The 18,094-nt window shown below is 41.9% G+C and overlaps 1 protein-coding gene across 28 annotated transcripts in view; it reads right to left on the bottom strand.

Annotated features, from left to right (window-relative positions):
- Window positions 1-18,094, bottom strand: part of EPHA5 (EPH receptor A5) — a 167,772-nt gene that overhangs the window by 77,689 nt on the left and 71,989 nt on the right. For 13 of the 28 annotated variants that reach the window (XM_071742764.1, XM_071742751.1, XM_071742756.1 and 10 more), the window contains 2 exons: window positions 6,880-7,035; window positions 677-1,012 (listed from right to left, as the gene is read on the bottom strand). The exons of 8 other annotated variants lie outside the window; for them this stretch is intronic. In XM_071742764.1, the coding sequence (XP_071598865.1) occupies window positions 677-1,012; window positions 6,880-7,035 (492 nt within the window). The remainder of the gene's footprint in view (window positions 1-676; window positions 1,013-6,879; window positions 7,036-18,094) is intronic. 7 more of the 28 variants (XM_071742763.1, XM_071742766.1, XM_071742769.1 and 4 more) reach the window with 1 other exon arrangement.

The raw sequence follows: 18,094 nt of genomic DNA, 5'->3' as shown, positions 1-18,094 counted from the left end.
CCATCCCACTCCAAATGACTAGGGATAATGGCAACTCCCTGCCTATGTCCAAGAAAACAACAATTTTGAACTGATGGGCAAAGGAAGGGCAAACAGATGTGAGCCCTGGATGAAGGAAGAAACCAGTCTATGTGAACTCTGCCTGTGCAATACAAATCCAAAGTATGCAATGACACCTCAGACCCACCTTTTTGAAGAAGCAGTGACAAGATACCATATCTCACCTGTTTGAGTTCAACCACTTTCGTATCCTAGTGCAGAATAAAGATTAAATTTCCTAAAGTCACTAAAAATATTGTCTTAAAAAAGCTAGGATGTTTTACTTGCCATTTGGAATAGAAACGAACTCCTAGAAATTCCTCTTTTCTAACAAGAGGCAACTGGTTTCTTTCTGGTTCAGTGGGTGGATACAACATAACACAAAGAAGTAGAGGTATCTCCGAGTGGCTGAGTGTAAAAGGAAAAAGCTACAAATCCTAAAGCTGTGTCCTACTAGAAGGGAACATGTTGAAGACTGCAGCAATTAAAAAACTGTCAGACACAACTCTTATATTTGAAGTGGCCACAGTCCAGTCCTCAACAGGGGGGACTTCCACCCATTTCAAAGGGAAGCCTGCACCAGGTTCTGACTGGTTCACCCACCCCAAACATTTCCCCAGGTTGAAGAATCACTTACCTGCCTGGTTTGTGGTTACATTTACAGACACAAACTGCCGGGCTCCAGGGTTCTGGTCGGACACTCCGTTCACTGCCTCAATTTCAAAGGTATAGTTTGTATGAGCAAGCAGATCCACCATCATGACAGAGGTGTTTTTCAGGCCGTTTTGCTGGGGGAGGTACCTGACATGACCGCCACACGCCTCACACAGACCTGGGTGTGAGCTGCACTTCTTGCATGCAATATAGTAAGACACATCTTTCCTTCCACCAGTATCAGCAGGGGGTATCCATTCCAGAAAGACACTAGTCTCGTTAACATTTGAGATGGCACTCCGAGGAGCAGAGGGGGGTCCTGGTTTGTAAAGTGAGAAAAACACAGGGTAAAAACAGTATTATCAGTCATCCTGCTCTCTAGGCTGAAAAGAGATGCCCCTTGCTTGGGGTGCTAGAAAGTACATGGGGACCATTTGCAGCAGCACCTAAAGAACTGGGAAAATGAGGATTTGCATTGAACACACCCAGCTCACCTCAATAGTTTGCGCTGAGATGCAAGATAAGGCAAGAAAGGGGCTGGCTGAAACACAACAGGAGGAGCAGTCCACCCCTGGGCATTGCCTCTGGTGCTCTCCTTCCTTTTCCTTTGAAAGGATCTGCAAATCTTTTGCTCTGCCCAAACCACTGTTGGCTTTCAAGGAGCAAGATTCCCCCCTCCTTGCCCCACTGCCCCTATATTATCAGCCCTAGATCCTCAAAAAAGACAGGCACTGAGTGTACTCATGCCACTTAAGCTACTCGAGCTGTTAATCATTCTTCTCCATGCACCCTCTTCTCCCCATCAGCTCTTTGGCAACACGAAGCTTTGGAAAGAGCTTTGGCATCCAAATCACACCTGAGATGCGCAATGAAACCCAAAGCAGATGGTGATCTATACAGCCCCCTGCAAGCACGGCCACAACCACCTACTCAGCATCAGCCTCCTTGGTCCCTGCCAAGCTCTAGCACGGGTGGTTTGCCTCAGCACTCTTGCTTCTTTTGCCAAGCCTCCCCACCCCAGATGCCAGTGTGGCACTGGCAAGGCTATCCAGAGAGGAACAGCTGCTGCAGAGGCAGTGGAGCTCTTGGAAAAGGTCAGCTGTTTTCCTTCATCCTGCTGGGAAATCACCTAAGGAGGTGCTGTGGGCTTTTTCAGCAGGGTTCTGTTCGAGATGAAGGGCAAAGCTGCAGATACACCCTGGAAACAATGGTGAAAGAACAAGAAGGAATCTCCCACCAGAGATTCACAGGTTATATACTCAGGGAATTCTAATGTATGAGGAAGAAAGGGGAAATTTATCCAAGCAAGCCAGGATGGATTTTAGTCATGGCAGAACCAGGAACTATACAGCAAAGACTGGCATTTCTCTAAGGGAGGTAAAAGGAAAGCACCACACTCCCCTTCAGTCTGAATGAAGCTGTCAAAACCCATGAAACCTTGAAAACAGCCTGACAAGTAGCTTCACCAGATAGAAATCCATGCAATTTTTGTAGCTTGTCTCAGGCTGCCACCTTCTCATTTTGTTGTGATAATTAAGCTTGATTAGTTATTTAAAAGAGGCAGTGCTGCAAAAATGAAATTACCTTCTAAACTAGAATTATTTTCCTCTATTTCCTTTTTCTATTCCACTTTTTGAGTCTATAAAATTGGTAGCACTGATAAAACACTGTCATGATTACAGCTCAAGCTGTTCTGATTCAATGAGAAACTCAATGCCAGAGGAAATAAATAATCCTGATATCTGGTTTTTTTTTCCTTCAGGGAACAGAGTTGAAAATCAAAGCTAAGTTAGTTTAAGAAATGGGAGATCAGTTTTGTTTGTTCTTTAATCACTTCAGGTCACCATGGATGAGGAGTGAGCTGCTCACAATCTGCTCTGCAGGCACCCAGTGCTGTTCAGCTAATGACACCAAGTTCAAGACAGGACCATTTTCTGCATTGTCATAATCATATCATAGAAACTCTGAAATTTATCACTGGAGCTGTGTGAAGCTATATATATATATATATTGCACTAAGGGTTTTTAATATCTTTTCTACTGATTAAATTGCACTGTTTTTTCTTCCACAGGATTAATTAATGCCCTTTTACTGCTACCAGTACTACAGTAGTTCCTACTACAGCAGGAAAAAATAAAGAACTCAGGCACAAAGAACACTTATTGGACAATGTGTCTTTAACAGAGGATAACTTATTACTTTTGTAAAGTCACCAGAGTTTTCTATTTGCTTTGTACAGAAGAATCAGCTACTCTTCTTGCAGGCTTAAAAAACATCAGCTTGAGTGGAAGTGCTTTGAAGCTGGTAGGACTTCATAACCTATAAAATTAGCATTCTCACAGGGGCTCAGAGAAAGGTCTTTAGTAGTCTAGAGATATCTAACAAGACCAACTTGAAGATTCTTGAAACTGCACTTGAGTAAAACTTTGATGAATCACAGTGGGGAGAACAAAACGGTGTTTTGTCTTCAGAAGAGGGGAGTCCTAGGCCAGCTAAGAAGCTCTGTTTTAATTTCCAAGCTCCTTTTGTCAAGGACAAAGATATGACTTTACTGATTTATTTCTTTATTTATTTTTATTTGCTACTTTCTGCCCGAAGCTGCTAAGATTCACCCCTTCTGCACTACAATTTCCTGATCAGAGGCAAATATGTAGACAGCAAAAATATTTGTATTTTTCTTCATGGATAGCAAAACTGTTGTGGACTGATACACATGGTTTAAAAATAAAACCTGAGAAATTGGAGACACAAAGATGTATTTGTACACAACCAAAGCTAACTGTAAACTTCTTGTGAGTAGAATACTACACTAAATTCTACAAAATCTTCAGTTTGTCCCATGTGTCATGACACTAAAAATCCAATACAGCAACAGGATTACTTGTTAGAGATTGAGGGGGAAAGAAAAAGGTTGCAACTACTATGTTTTCATTTCAAAGACATGTTGTATAAGGAACTGAAGCTAGGATCACTTAATTAAGAAGAAATAAAGACCAATTGCTTCCTGGAAGATACATAACAATAGTAAGAGAATTCTCAAATGCCCATAAGGATCAAACATTTTTTTTGTCTGGGAGTAATAATTATTTCAGACTGCATCACAGCACTATTAATTCCAAAATTACCAATCACACTTATAAAACATGCTTAAGGAACTGGAAAAATTAAGTAAAAATGTATTTATCCCTCCCCCCATACTTATGTGAGCAGTTGACAGTGGTGTAGCACTTATTTTTCTTTAGTGATGGAGATCCTCATGCAGCTTGAGATTGAAAAGCATTCTCTCTAAATTAAAAAAATGTGATTTTATAGCTATATTGATTGTCAAGGAGAGTTAGCAGGTGCAGAGCTGAAAATGAACATTGGCGTATTCTCTAAAATTAACTAAATTTCAGTTTGAGGGAATCCTGCAGTAGTAAATAATAATAAAAAAACAAACAAACTAAAACAAAAAACTTGCAGTATCTTTCTTCCAGTACGTCCCTGCTTTTCTCCACAGTGAGATGCTCCCTTCCAGATCCAAGTGGACTCATTTCAAACATTAGTGTCACTACCTCCTCTTTACTGTCTCTGCCAAAATTTACTACTCTGGCAACTGAGAAGGAACAGCACATCATGGGCCCATCCTTGTCACCCTTCAGTACAAATACAGCTGTATGAGGACAAAACCTCAAGAAAGGATGCACAAGGCAATGAGAGTAACTGAAGCATATGGGGAAGGCTCAGATAATCCAGTTTTGGGGTTCCATGTGTGAATGCCAGGGGGGTGAGGAAGCATCCTCAAATGCTGCACCACTATTTGCAACAGAAGCTGAACAGTTTAATGCCTTGGTCAGCATGAAACCTCTCACCTGCCCCAGAAGCACAGTACACTGCCAAGCCATATCCTAATATAGCTTCAGGCACCATGCCAGCTTATAGTAAGCTTTCAAAGCAGAAAGAAAAAAAGCAAAACCAATCCCAAACTGAAATAAAACCACTCAGACACTAAAACCCCCAAACAAACATTTTCATGGTATTTGCAGAATCAGAAATTACAGCCTTCGCCTATGGGATTCAAATTGCACCAGAAACCTGAGGGAGACAGGCATTCTAATTTATTTCTTTCTAACATGAGCTGGTCACGAAGCTTGCCTACACCTCTCTGAAAAATCTCATCCCATGCTCAGGTCACAGCCCTCTTCCTTGGGGATGGCAGCTCCTTGCCTGTGCTAATTCACCAGCAGAACAGAATGGATGCAAACCCCTCCATCCTGAGGAGGGACAGAGAGGAACACCACTGATGATGGGCAGGAGGCACTATGGACACATACAGTCTGACATAACTAGATCAGTCCTTGCCTTTGGTTTTGCCTGCAGAGAAAAGGTCTTTTTATGCGTATTTCCATAGCTCTCACATCCCATTTCCCAATACCACACTGGATCTCCTCATCTCTCATTCACCTGGTTTTTAAGTCAGGCCAAGGTGCAAAATTTTTAAGTCAGGCAAAAAGTCCTGGTTATCAAAGCTTTTCATGCTGTAACCCACCTTGGCTACTACTCCAAAAGACACCAAGATATCTATTTAATAAACTGAGCAGCACTTACATGAGTCACACTGTCTGTTCCCCCACAACCAGACCACTTTGATCCTACAGCACCAGCACCCTGCTGCCTAAGGCTCTCCTGCAGCACACCTTCTAAATTCCATGTGATTCATATTCCTTTGGCTGCTGAAAAGCAAACAAGGAGTTTCAAGGGCCCTGATTCTGCTCCAAGTGCCTCCCGTGGGTAAGCAGAGACATTCCAAAGGCAACTTCCTTTGCAACAGTGTCTCTCTCCAGCAGGACCAGATTTTTCTCCCTTTTTGAAGTGCAAACTTGGGAAACAAGGAAGGATGTCTGTATTCACTGGGATGATGGCACAAAAAGCTACTACCATGGTCACACAGTGTAAGGAAATAGTATGGAAGTCACCTCTGTACTGTTGCCCAGTGGCTCTGAACATGCAGGGACTCATAAACCAACTTTTTCCTCCATCACTTATGTTTCCTGGAAGCTCTACCTGTAGCAGTTCAGCTCCTCTTCAATCCTTCTCAACTACTTTTGCACCACAAAAATTACATTTGGAGCATGACAGACCCAGCTCAGCAAAAACCTGTGGGCTGTGCTACCTGCAGTGTGATGAGGAGACCTTATGGCTCTCTTCAGCTGCCTCAAGGGAGGTTGGAGCAAGGAGGGAAACAGCCTCTGCTCCTTAGTGACTGTGACAGGGCTGAGGGAATGGATGGAAGCTGTGCCAGGGGAGGTTTAGGCTGGATGTTAGGAAACATTTTTTCACTGAGACGGTTGTCAGGCATTGGAATGGCCCAGGACAGTGGTGGAGTCACCATCCCTGGAGGTATTTAAAAGGCATTTGGACCTGGTCCTTAGGGACATGGTTTAGTAGTTGGATTATGGTGTTGGTCAAAGGTTGGACTGGATGATCTTGGAGGTCTCTTCCAACCTAAACATTCTGTGATTCTGTGACTAGCTGGAGGCAGGCAAATTGTGGCCCTATGTATCTGAAACATAAATGAGAAACTTCCAAGGTACAGCTGACAGGACAGACTGTAGATGGCAGAAGGGCAAAATCAGTGATTCCACTGGATTCCAAATGCCCCAATTTGCTTGTTATACTACCCTCCTTCTCCATGTTTTTTCCATAGCTTTGGAGCAGCAGTGTCCACTGCAGATTTTTGAGGCTACCCTGAAGAACAACTATCTCCAGGCAGCTTGGGAAGGTCAGGCTCTCCCTCTGTTTACTGAAAATGAGCTAAGTAGGACCATGTAGACTCTATTAATGCCCACAGTGCTACCCACTGTTTTTCTCTGCCTGTGCGCCCCACACCAGCACCCAGACACAGCCTGAATCCATACTGCTGGTTGAGTCTACCCAAGAGCAGAGAGTGAGAAATGGAGCATCCATTTGTTACAAAAATGCTTTCTGGTTGTAGTAACAGTTTTTAAAGCAAAAAGCTTCAAAAACTCTTTTCTCATGTGACTGGGAGTATGGTGGACAAAACCAGTGACATTACAAGTGTGTCAAGAGTAGTTCAGACTCCATCTCAGAGCCTGTAAAAGCACATCAATTAGGATCATCAGGTCTAGTCACAGCACAGGAATAGCTTGAAAGGATTAAAACCAACCCTCTAAGACCATGCTTACTTGTACAGGCCATTGTAGGTGGGTCTGATTCCTTCCTAAAATAGTGTTCTTCACACAGGCAAGATGTGGATGCTTCATCAAGCGTGTAGCTGTGAGGGGGACATTTGCTGCAGGATGGGCTGTGTGGTGAAGCTTTGAAGAACCCAGGTCTGCATACTGTGAAAAGAAGAACCACAGGCTAAGCTCTCCCATCATAAAATCAGTCTCTTCACATATTCTTAAAAGAAAAAAAAAAACCACCCCAAAACCATATCTTCAGCTAGAAAGCAAAGAAAATAAGACTCACAAAAAGTGAGCTATTTGGTTTGCATATTTTAAAACAGTCCAAGCTACTAACAGACAGCGCATACTTAAAATACCTGCACAAAAACAGAATGAGAAGCTGTTGATCATGTTTTTCCCCTTGCATGTGCCTTTGCTGGGGATTTATTTCCATTGTTGAATGTGTTAGAGGCAACCTCTTTTGGGCACTGCTTTGAAAAACATTGTGTTTGAGGTTGTTGGTTTGTTGGGTTTTTTTTTCCAGTCAGTCTTAGAAAAACAGGTAAAATACATCTCATGGTTTTCATTTGAGATGTTCTACACCCAGAAATCAATGTCTCAGTAAACAAATAGCAACATGGTGTGGAGGAGATCTCAGAACTGACAGCTTTAAGGCATTGTGATAAGGTTGCTTCCCCAGGGCCTTTTTATCTGCAAACCTGTGATGAATTTTAAAGTGTTCCATGTAAGACAGGCTTCTCAGGATATAGCCTGAACCAAGCATGCTCACCATGAAGATATTCCTTCCAGCTCTGATATACATGCACAATAGAGTGTAGTGGGTTGACCTTGGCTGGACTCCAGGTGCCCACCAAAGCCACTCCATCACTACCCTCCTCAGCTGGAAAAAGGAGAGAAAATTTATCAAGAGGCTTCTAAGTTGAGGTAAGTAGAGGGAGGGTTCACTCACCAGTTACCATCATGGGCAAAACAGACTTGACTTGGAGAAAATGGTTTCATTTCTTACCAGTCAAATCAGAGCAGGAGAAATAAAACCCCAAACCTTAGAATACCTTGCCCCACCCTTACCAAGCACACATCACTTTGCTCCCGAGTTCTCTAACTCCTTCCTTCCAATGGTGCAAGGGGACAGGAATGGGGGTTGTGGTCACTGCATCCCACATTTTCCTTCCTTCTCAGAGGGAATGACTCCTCACACTCCTTCCCTGCTTCAGCATGAGGTCCCTCCCATGGGAGAGAGTCCAAGTGACACTTCCCATGACCTGCTCCAGCCTGGGTTCCTTCCACAGGGTGCATCTTTTGGGATCCAGCATGGGTCCCTCCCTAGTGTCACTACCAGCAAACTTTTTCCAGCCTGGGCTTCTTTTTCCATAAGGCCACAAGGTCCTTCCAGGAGTTTGCTTCCCACAGTCAGAAACTACCTCTGCCATCTAACTGCTCCAAAGTAGGATCTGTCACAGGCTGCAGGGGGACATCTCCTCCACCATGGTCTTCACCAGGAGCTGAAGGGAATTCTCCTCTCCCTTTTTCCTCACTGACCTGAGTGTCTGCAGAGTTGTAGCTCCACATATTCTCAGGCCTCTCTCTGGTCGTATTTGCACCAATTTTTTGCCTCTCTCTGGTTGTATTTGTACCATTTTTTTTTTTCCTTTTACCCTTTTAATTAGGTTATCACAGAAGTGCTACCACTGTTGCTGATGGGCTCAGCTTTGACCAGTTGGTCATACAAACCCAACACAGAGAGCTCTTTTTGTTCTCACAAATATAATATGTGACTAAGGGTAGCTTAGGAATCTTAATTTTTTTTTTTTTAAGAACTAGTTGAAGTGAAACAGTAATATCTTGTTCCCAGCCTCCTGAAACAAGTACTCTTTCACCTAAAAAAAAGCACTCTGCACTTCCTCTGCATGTGCTAAGTCACAGGTTTGCACAGATACACCCTGGCTTTAGTTAAAAAAAAAAGCTGGCCCTGTAATCATACTGTTATATTTAGAACTACAAACCTACTGTTAGCAACTGTTTGTCTCAAAAAGAAGAGACATGGTGACCTGTTAAAGCAGCTCCGAAGCACTGCTGTTTTTTTCCCTCCAGAAATAATAAATAAAATAATTCTGCCCAGTATGGTATCAACAATGCACAGGTCTGCTACCAGACTTACAGAAGTTACCTGGAAATCCCAGAGCTTTTCCATCTGCATTCAAACTTTCCCAGATATAATTAGCTCGCAAAGGAAATGAACTTACAGCAAAAACATGACTATTATCCCACCAGGAATATTCCAGGCAATCACAGCATGAAGGTCATGTGCTAAAATTCAGACAGCGATGACAGAATTCATCTTCACCCATGGATAAAGTACAGGTTTTGACTAGTGATCCCTTTTCTTATGATGGACCAAGTGGGACAACTGCATCTAAAGTTGGCTCTGCTTTCTGTGGTACCAGAGAACCTCTCTTGACATTTTTCCTTTTATGCCACTGGTTTCTTCACCAAAGGTGAGACATTTGTGCATCAACCCCTAACTCCTAGAGCCAGCAACAAAGAAGATCACTCATGCATCAAAAGGTGCCTGATTCAGGAGCATCCAATAGACCTCCCCCAGACCCTACCTCCAGTCTTGCCTGGACCACAAAGCTGTCACAACAAGCACCATGTAACCCTGACACAGTTCCCAAGCCCACCACAGGCTGTCAGGTCTCCAACATTTACCTGCAGCCTCTTCATTCTGCTCTTGGGATGCTCATCTCCAGCATCCCTGCTGACCTCTGCAAAACAGGAACCCTCCCACACCTTCCCCAGCTCCCTTTTCTTCCTACAAGAGAGGCAGAGAACAACTACCAGGACTGGAGGGATTTACAGCTCTTAAAAATCTAATTTCCAAAATTGCTCATCATTCAACCAGTGCTCCATACCTAGGCTGTGTTCATCTGATTTGTGTCCATACACCAGGGCAGGTGAGCAAACCTAGGGCAAAATTTATTCTTGGTGGCTGGTACCAGACTTGCCATGAGCTGCCCTCATGCTTTATAGCACATTTCTTGGTTTCCAGCACAGAGCTGTTTTTTTTCATTTCACAGCCACCTTCAAATGCTGCTCTACCTAAAGCAAGGACATATTATACAATCTCTGGAGAGCCTTCTGGGAGAGAGGACCACAAAACAGCTCTTCTCTAGCCTTCAATTTGTATTTCAAAGTCAAATCAAACTCACTTGTACACACAGACAATAGAGACAAGGAAACAAAAGCACAAAAATTCACAACATAACAAGAGCAGCCCACGTCTAGTGTGTACTTGATGTAATTAGCCTTCAAAAAGGACTTGAATTTATCTCATTATATCCCATCAAGGCAGACAGAAAATCATTACACCACAAGAGTTTGCTGTGCTTGCCTACTTTGTGCAAAGCAGCAAATACAAAATAAGTCAGTTTTCCTTGACAGATTTTCAACGAGGTGCAGCTTGTTAATGATGGTGTGAGATGCTGCTCAGCTCAAAGGGAATGTTTGGTTTTCATGAATAACCATGGAGCTAACAGATGTACAACACAGATAATGCAAGTTTTTAATGAGTGATGTGAAATAAAACTGTACTGGACCAAATTTGTGTATAATCTGCAGGCCCCCATGGGTCAGGTAAGTCCCTTCTCTATCCCAAAAGGTTTAAGAAGAAACATTCAAGAGCATTAAATTATACTGAAAATTCCAGCATGAGTCCTAATAAACAGCCAGCAGAGCAGCATGTTGCCATTTAAGTGAAATACTCCTGCGTTAGCTGGAAAGGAAGAATTTAGGGACAGGAGATGGGATATGCAAAAAAAAAAAAAAAAAAAAAAAGGAAGACAGAAAATAAATACAAGAGTAACCACAGTGAGTACAGTGTGCCAAGTCCAGAGCCCTGCAGGAGATGGTTTCAGGGGCACAGAGGGTCCCCCCAGCACCACCCTCAGCCCCTTGCAAGTAGCAGCCTGGGGACCAGTCTGGATGGAAGCACAAAACCACACTTGTGTTGGTGTTGCAGAAGCAGCTGTAGCTGCATGGGTGTTTCAGGTCCATCTAGTACCTACTAGGATGCTTACTTGAAATTGGAAACCACAAGCATAACTCATAAGGCAGTGTCACTAATCTATAAATAAAGCTAACAGACAAAATCTAACAAAAATTAATGAGGGTAAGGATGTCTAGACTAAACAGAGTTATCTGACTGAAAATGAGGTTTCCTCCTCAGGCTGTAAACTGCTTTTGACTCTCTTTCCCATCCTTTAGTCCCATTTTCCTTTTCAAGCATCAAACTTCTTCAGGCAGGGATACAGAGCTTAAGTTCCCAGAGCTTTTGGAAGGAGCCCCAGTGTAGACAGACCCATAATCCATACCAAGCCAGTACTCAGTTAAATAGCAGCAGGATGTACTGTGTGTGTTCAGCAGAAGGAGAGTAGCACTGTACCTCATCAACTCTGATCTTCATTAGCACATCACTCCAGGACAGGGAATATGCCTTGAGAGGTGAAGGATTGGAGGGAAAAGAAGGTACAAATAAACCAACCCCTTTTCTGCTCTCTGGAGCTGCCATTCCTTGAATGTTTTTCATTGGGAAGAGCAGGCTGCTACTTCTTAGATGCATCCAAAACCTCAAAAAGGGTTTAGTGTGGTACAGTCTTTATAACATAGAATAAATTAAACTACTGAGCAGCTCTAAGACTCATCTTGTGCTCCTGACACACTTTTACTTAGAAGAACACCCACAAAAAAAAAAACCCCAAAACCACAAGCAAACTGTTTTCGTGTCTCTAAACCAATATAAACAGATGTTCTCAATGCTCTCAAGCATTTCAAGAGCTACAGCAACCCATCATTGAGCACACTCCTTCAGAATTTACAAGCAAAGGTCCCAAGAGGTAATCCTGCCCACCCTAACAGCTCTCCTTCAGCTGCAGACCGACACCAAAATTTCTGCCAAAGCTATAAAGCTACAGCAAAGTGTGTTAAAATGATTATATCTCCTTTAGGGTTGGTCTTTCTATGTGCAATAGTGCTATGCTGCTTCCTGCAGCACACCTTGGGGATTTAAAGGGAACTAAATAAACACCCCCTAATGAAACACTGTAATTCAAAGCTGCTGGTTTGTTGAAACCAACAGCCTTGCCAGCACCTTTTGGCAACTCTAACATCCAACACTTCAGCCCAAGAGCTGTTAAATATTATTTTAAGTTGGTTTCTGGAGCTTGCTGAATAAGTGAGGCATCTGAGGACTTTCCACCTTGAAAAAAAGACTCAGCCCTTACCTTAGATATAAGCTGATTCATCCATCTCAAGTGGTAAATACTCTTTTAAGCTTTTGTTTGTCCTAACAAAACATTGTGACTTTTGATGCTGTTCTATCCAACCTCATGCTAACCCAGGCTGAATTACCTCCATTCTGCATTTAAATCAGGTCTAGCTCTGAATACCAAAAGAACCATGAAAACTAGAATATAAATAGATTGGTACTTTTAGTTCCCCCCCTTTGAAATACAACTTTTTTCTACTACTCACCCACTAAATTGCCACATGGCAATTTATGACCTGGCCTTAGTTGCTAGAAAGCTAAGAATTAATTGCCACTAATGACATTAATGTTTCTTCTAAATGACATAAAACTTCATCACATGGCATCACTCTGAAAAATTAATCAAATTCCCAAGCCAGCTACATTTGCAAGCCATAAAAATACCTAGAATACAATGCATTTGAAAATGCTTGTGATTACATTAAGCTCTTAATGGGCTATATTTCTGCATATTTTGACTTTGCTCTGAAGATTTTGAAGCAATCAATCAGATTTTGAAGCAATCAGCCAAAACCTGACTCAAGCCTAAACTCTCAGCAGCATGATGGAGGAGCTAGGAAAGAGATTTATCCTGGCATATATGCAAACTCATGGCCTCATTGGGTTTCTTTTTGCAGGAGGAAAGCAAGATATGGGAAATAAGTTCTCTTAGGGGAAACAGATTTTTTTCAAAAGCAGTCAGCACTCTATGGGTGTGTTCCCATCAACTGCATCCACAGCAGACCTAGCTGGGCAAACTTTGCTTTTGTGGTGTTTTTTTCCAAATTCTCCTGTCCCAGAAAGCCCTGGGAGAAACCAGTACCTTTCCAGAGAAATTCCTGCTTTGGATGAAGTGTCATTTCCTAGCGAACCCCAAATTTCTGTGACCAACAGCTGCATGCTCATGCAAGTGTGTAGAAAGATCCTTCAGCTCTCAGGCCAGGTGGCACCCGTGATTCTTCTTGCTCTCTGCTCACAAGGGACAGATCCAGGTTGGTCTTACTGACTGAGCCCCATTACAATTAAAAAGGCACCCACACCCTGTTGCTACAGCCTCTCTGCCTGTTATGGCTATAAAATATCTACATCAATCAATTTCTCTATCTATAGAATTCTGTCTGTTGATCGTTTCTTTGTTCTCTGAAGTACAGGACCTTAAATTATGCTTAAATTACTGTCTCTTTTTTTTTTTTTTAAATGAAGACAAGCTGAAATCATTTTACACCCTTCAACAGAGGAAGCAATGACTTAAAATGCTGCACCTAACGAAAAAAAAAATGATTTAAGATACAAAAGGTGACAGAGAGGCATTTGTTTCTGCACTCTTGTAAAAATTACTTGAGTTACCTGGCTCTGTGCATAATCCAAGAGGTGCAAGTGTCTGTTTTGGACATTTCTGCACACAAAAATACATTCCCCAGGTTACCCCTTGTTACACGAATGGTAATTTAAACATTCAAGCTGCACTGCATGCTAAGAGAGGGGAGGCTTGATGGACAAGCTGCAGAACTCCCTTGAGTTGGACAGAAATGTTGACTGAATAGCAATAAGAAGCAGCATCCCTAATGGCAACAGGGGGACAGGATCAAACTGGAAAATGAAGCAGGCAAAACTCCCCCATGTCCATCCGTGTAGATGTATTATGGACTTTAATGCAAATACCAGCCAGGAAAACCTTGTGGAAAACAGGCTTCTTCAAAGCCACGTGTTTGCTGGCACAATGCTCCAATAATAGGGTTTAAGTCTTCTGGTTTAGTCTGCCATAGGGATCTGGAGCTCAGCCTGCAAAAAGAGAAAGCTTCTCTAATTATGCTGTGGCTTGGACAATTGCATCCCATTGTGGTTAAAAAAGATGATGTTTGGGAGGTTTTAGTTTGATGATTTATGTCGTGTGTTTACCAAGAGTTTCAAGGTTTTAGCCTGTGCTAGCAGATTGTACATATGCAGGCAGTAAAGAAATAAAACTGCTTAAAATATTTCCTTCTGGTTAGGTCTACCTTGTGCAGCTTTCTTTGTATGGATAAGATTTCTATGTGGTACAAAATCAGCCTCTCCTCCCCAGATCATTTTGGTCCAAAAACAGCCAGCATCCCACCAACCTACAGTGATGCTAACACCTACACAAAAGGGTCATTTCAAACCCCACGTTGTTTGTTTATATCTTTATGACAATCTGCCTCAGGAGGTAAATGAGGTAGAAGTGGCTGCAGACAATTTATTTTAAAATTATTCCTGTGTAATTTATGGCTGAACATATGTGACTCTGGACACATCCATTCAAATTCCATCAGAGGGCGATGGAGATGGATCTTTTACAATTCTTCTGAACAAAAAAAGACAGGAAAGATTTATGCATTTTTGCCTGCACTAAGTATGTTAAATGAGTTTATGCATATATAAAATAACTCTGGAAAAGAGCTTTTTTTCTGCAAACTTAAGATACAGGTGATGCCAGCTAATTCTGCAGCAGGCAGGTGGTTCCTTACAGAAGGAAATGTGGATGTGTCTTTTGGGGAACATCTCCCTTTGGGTTCTTGCACTGGAGCACCAAATACCATTCACAATTTTTTTTTTTTTACAGTTGTGCAAGTGAGGACCCAAGGTTCATTATTCTGCACATAAATTCTGTTGTCACCCAGCAAAATTTAAAAATAAGTAGTTGCAATTAAACGTGTTGCTACGTTACTTGTGTAGATGCATTAAATCTGCAGAAAGCTGCTACAAAATATTCCCCTTCAATACAAGGGAATTTTATTGCACTTTTATTCTATACTTTCTTCTCCCTGGCCAAATGTATATCACTTCCTGCCTATTTTTCCTCTGCTACTTGAACACATCATTTCCCAGCCAGTGTTTCTGTTACTTTTGTCTTTAAAGAACAAAGGGCTGTAATCCAAAACTAAATGTTTCTTGATTATTTGTGAACAAGGCTGCTGAACTGATTACTAGACAGATAATTCCAGTATTCCCTTGCTATTGAGGACCTCTCCACATCTCTGCATTTTGTGGTTAGATCAGTAAATTATATACACCAAGGCTGCCCAAGGCTGCAGAGTGCATATTAATTCTGCCAGGAACTCCAGAAACTCTTAAGGAATCGCTAATTTAACAACACACTGTGAAATTATTTTTTCTTTCTTTACTACTTTCTGTGCTATTTGAAAGCGACTTCACTGCCCTTATCATCTTCTGGCACGAATAAAGGGAATATTTCATTCTGCCAGGAAATGACAAAGTTTTCTCCCCAGTAGTCTCTACATTGATAACCAAACATAAACATGTGAAGCAAGTGCTAATAAAAATAGGCTAACTTGCTGCAGGTATTCCTCTGTCAATTTATCCAGGTGATATTAGCAGCATCTGACAGAGAAGCACACTGATATATTTCATTTGTGCCTTGACATTTTGATTCTGTTAGGGAATATGTGCAGGGATCTGGCTTTTTCTCGAAGACCTCTATAGCTGTCAGTCTGTGCAAACAGGATTTGACAAGATGTCCATTTAGCAGGATGGGAGGGCAAAGAAAAAAAAAAAAAAACAAGAAAAAAGAAGTAAGGAAAGAAAAAAAGTTGCTCTTCACATACCAAGCAACTTGAGAAAAAGAGCACCTTGGTATGTGGGATCTGAGGCAGTTTGCATCCTTTAATCAATAGTTCTATCAAGAAAGGTGGACAAGAATAATACAAATTAAAGGCAAAGGAGAAAGAAGACAAACAGCCAGCACTGGAGAAGGCATCAAGAACACTGCACATTAATCCGCAGGAAGATTTTTGGCTGGTCTTTTTTAAAAGGAGAGAGGGGAAAAAAAAAAAAAAAAAAAAAAAAAGCAAGCAAGCTGTCCTTCCCCCCCCAAGGAAGCTAGGGGGTACTTTTTACAAGATCATGTAGTAAAAGGACAAGGGGCAATAACTTTAAACTGGAAGAGTGTAGAGATTAGGAAGAAATTCTTTGCTATGAGGGTGGTGAGACACTGGCACAAGTTGCCCAGGCAAGTTCTGGATGCCCCAAAACCCTGGAAGTGTTCAAGGCCAGGCTGGGTAAGACTTTGAGCAACCTGGTCTGGTGGGAGGTGTCCCTGCCCATGAAGAGGTCTTGAAACTAGGTGATCTTTAAGGTCCCTTCCAACCCAAACCATCCTATGATTCTTAGAAAGTGATGAAACGAGACATCTGCCAAGCAAAGCCAGTCGTGTCCTCCTTCCCTTGCTACTCCACTGTGGTAGAAAATATGTATTACTGAAGCAGTAAAGTGCTTTCAATTATGGCCTCAAACCAAGTAATCTCCACTGATGTGGATAAATTGCTGACCCCTCTATCACTGTTATTCATGATGCATAACAACCTTGGATTTTCTCTGCAGCTTAATAAAACCTGTGGGGAATTGGCACAAGGCTTTCATTCTTTACAGCCAGCCTTTCATGTTGAAACCTGGATTTCCTGGAGGGAATCTGAATGGTTTAGAATAATTAGTGATTTACATATACAGTTGTCAACAAAGATACATGGTATTAAGTTACCAAGATGAAGGGTTCCACCTTCTCAGCTGCTACTTTTGATTTTATTTTATTTAAGAATTCTCTATTTTAATTCTGCTCACATTCTTCTATCGCTAGTAAAGTGGCCTGAAGCAGAGAACAAGAAGAGAGCACTAAATTGAAGGCTTAAACCACTTCTTCCTCAGTTCCCTGGCAGATTTAAAGAGCAACCTGACACTAAGACTTTCAAATAATATACTGTTGGATCTGACAGAGCAGAGAAACTCTGCTTCAAATAATACAATAATTCAGGTGATCGTGCAATTACAATTAACCTCCAGCCCACTGTGCCTAATGACAAATGATCATGTGAATGAGAAGGACCCAAGTATAATAACAAAAAAATTCTGATTCTTACATATTTTAAAAAATGTATTCAGTGAGGAAAAAGCCAAGGGACACTAATTTTAGTTTTCTATCCAAAACAAATTAATAATCCTTGATAATATGCATACAGGTTTAAGTGCAGGCTGCAACCAGCAGCAACAAGGATGCATCAAAGTCTCCTAATGCCACAGCACTGCAATCAGAAAAGTACTAATATCCTGCACAGCTATCAATATCAAACCAGAAAACATGAATTTTATCAGAGCTGGATAAAAAAAAGAGGTAATATAACCTTAAAATAGCATGCCAAACTTTTGGCACACTTACTGGGCCCATGGGGTTCCCATTACAAGGTCACTAACTGGGGAGGTGTCCGGTGTTGTCCCACTGGGTTTTGCACTTTTTTCTGCTTTATGTCCCCCATTTTTTACTTAACTCATGATCTCCCTTTACCAGGGAGCATCCTCCCCTCTCTGCTCACATATCTTCAGCATTAAGCAGAGCTATTTTCCAGCCTGCTTACTCTGCAGAACAAGCAAGCACAAAGAAGGTCCCAACCCCAGGAAAAGCTGAGGCACTAATTTCCTTTCCTGTACCTAACAGAAGAAGAGTTCATTTGCCCCAAATACTCCCCAAGTCAGAAGTCACTGCCCCTCCAGATCTCCTGGCAGAGCAGCTGGGGTGATCTCTCCCTCACCTGCTCCACTGCAGCAACCTAATTAGTGTCCAGACCTAAAGGGGCAGAAACTTCCAGATGAGAAGCAGGGCTCCTGTATCTATATCATCTATATCTATATCTATATCTATCTTTTTATATTTATACATATAGGGCAAGCTTATGCAAATTCTATCCCACACTATTCCTGAACCTGGCATTTTCTAGCACAGATATCCCAAAAAAAACCAGAAGCAATACAGATGTCCACCCATATGTCAACACTTGCACCTGGAAGGAGCAAATTACTTGCCAGGCACCACCAAGATCTCTTTTGAAGCAAAGCAAATTTTTACCTCCTAATTGCTCTACAGCCAAAGAACACAGCCCCACA

The sequence above is a fragment of the Heliangelus exortis genome, chromosome 4 (genome assembly GCF_036169615.1).
Source record: "Heliangelus exortis chromosome 4, bHelExo1.hap1, whole genome shotgun sequence".
NCBI lineage: Eukaryota > Metazoa > Chordata > Aves > Apodiformes > Trochilidae > Heliangelus > Heliangelus exortis.
The sequence above is the reverse complement of the archived record's forward strand: the minus strand, read 5'-3'. Positions and strand labels throughout refer to the sequence as shown.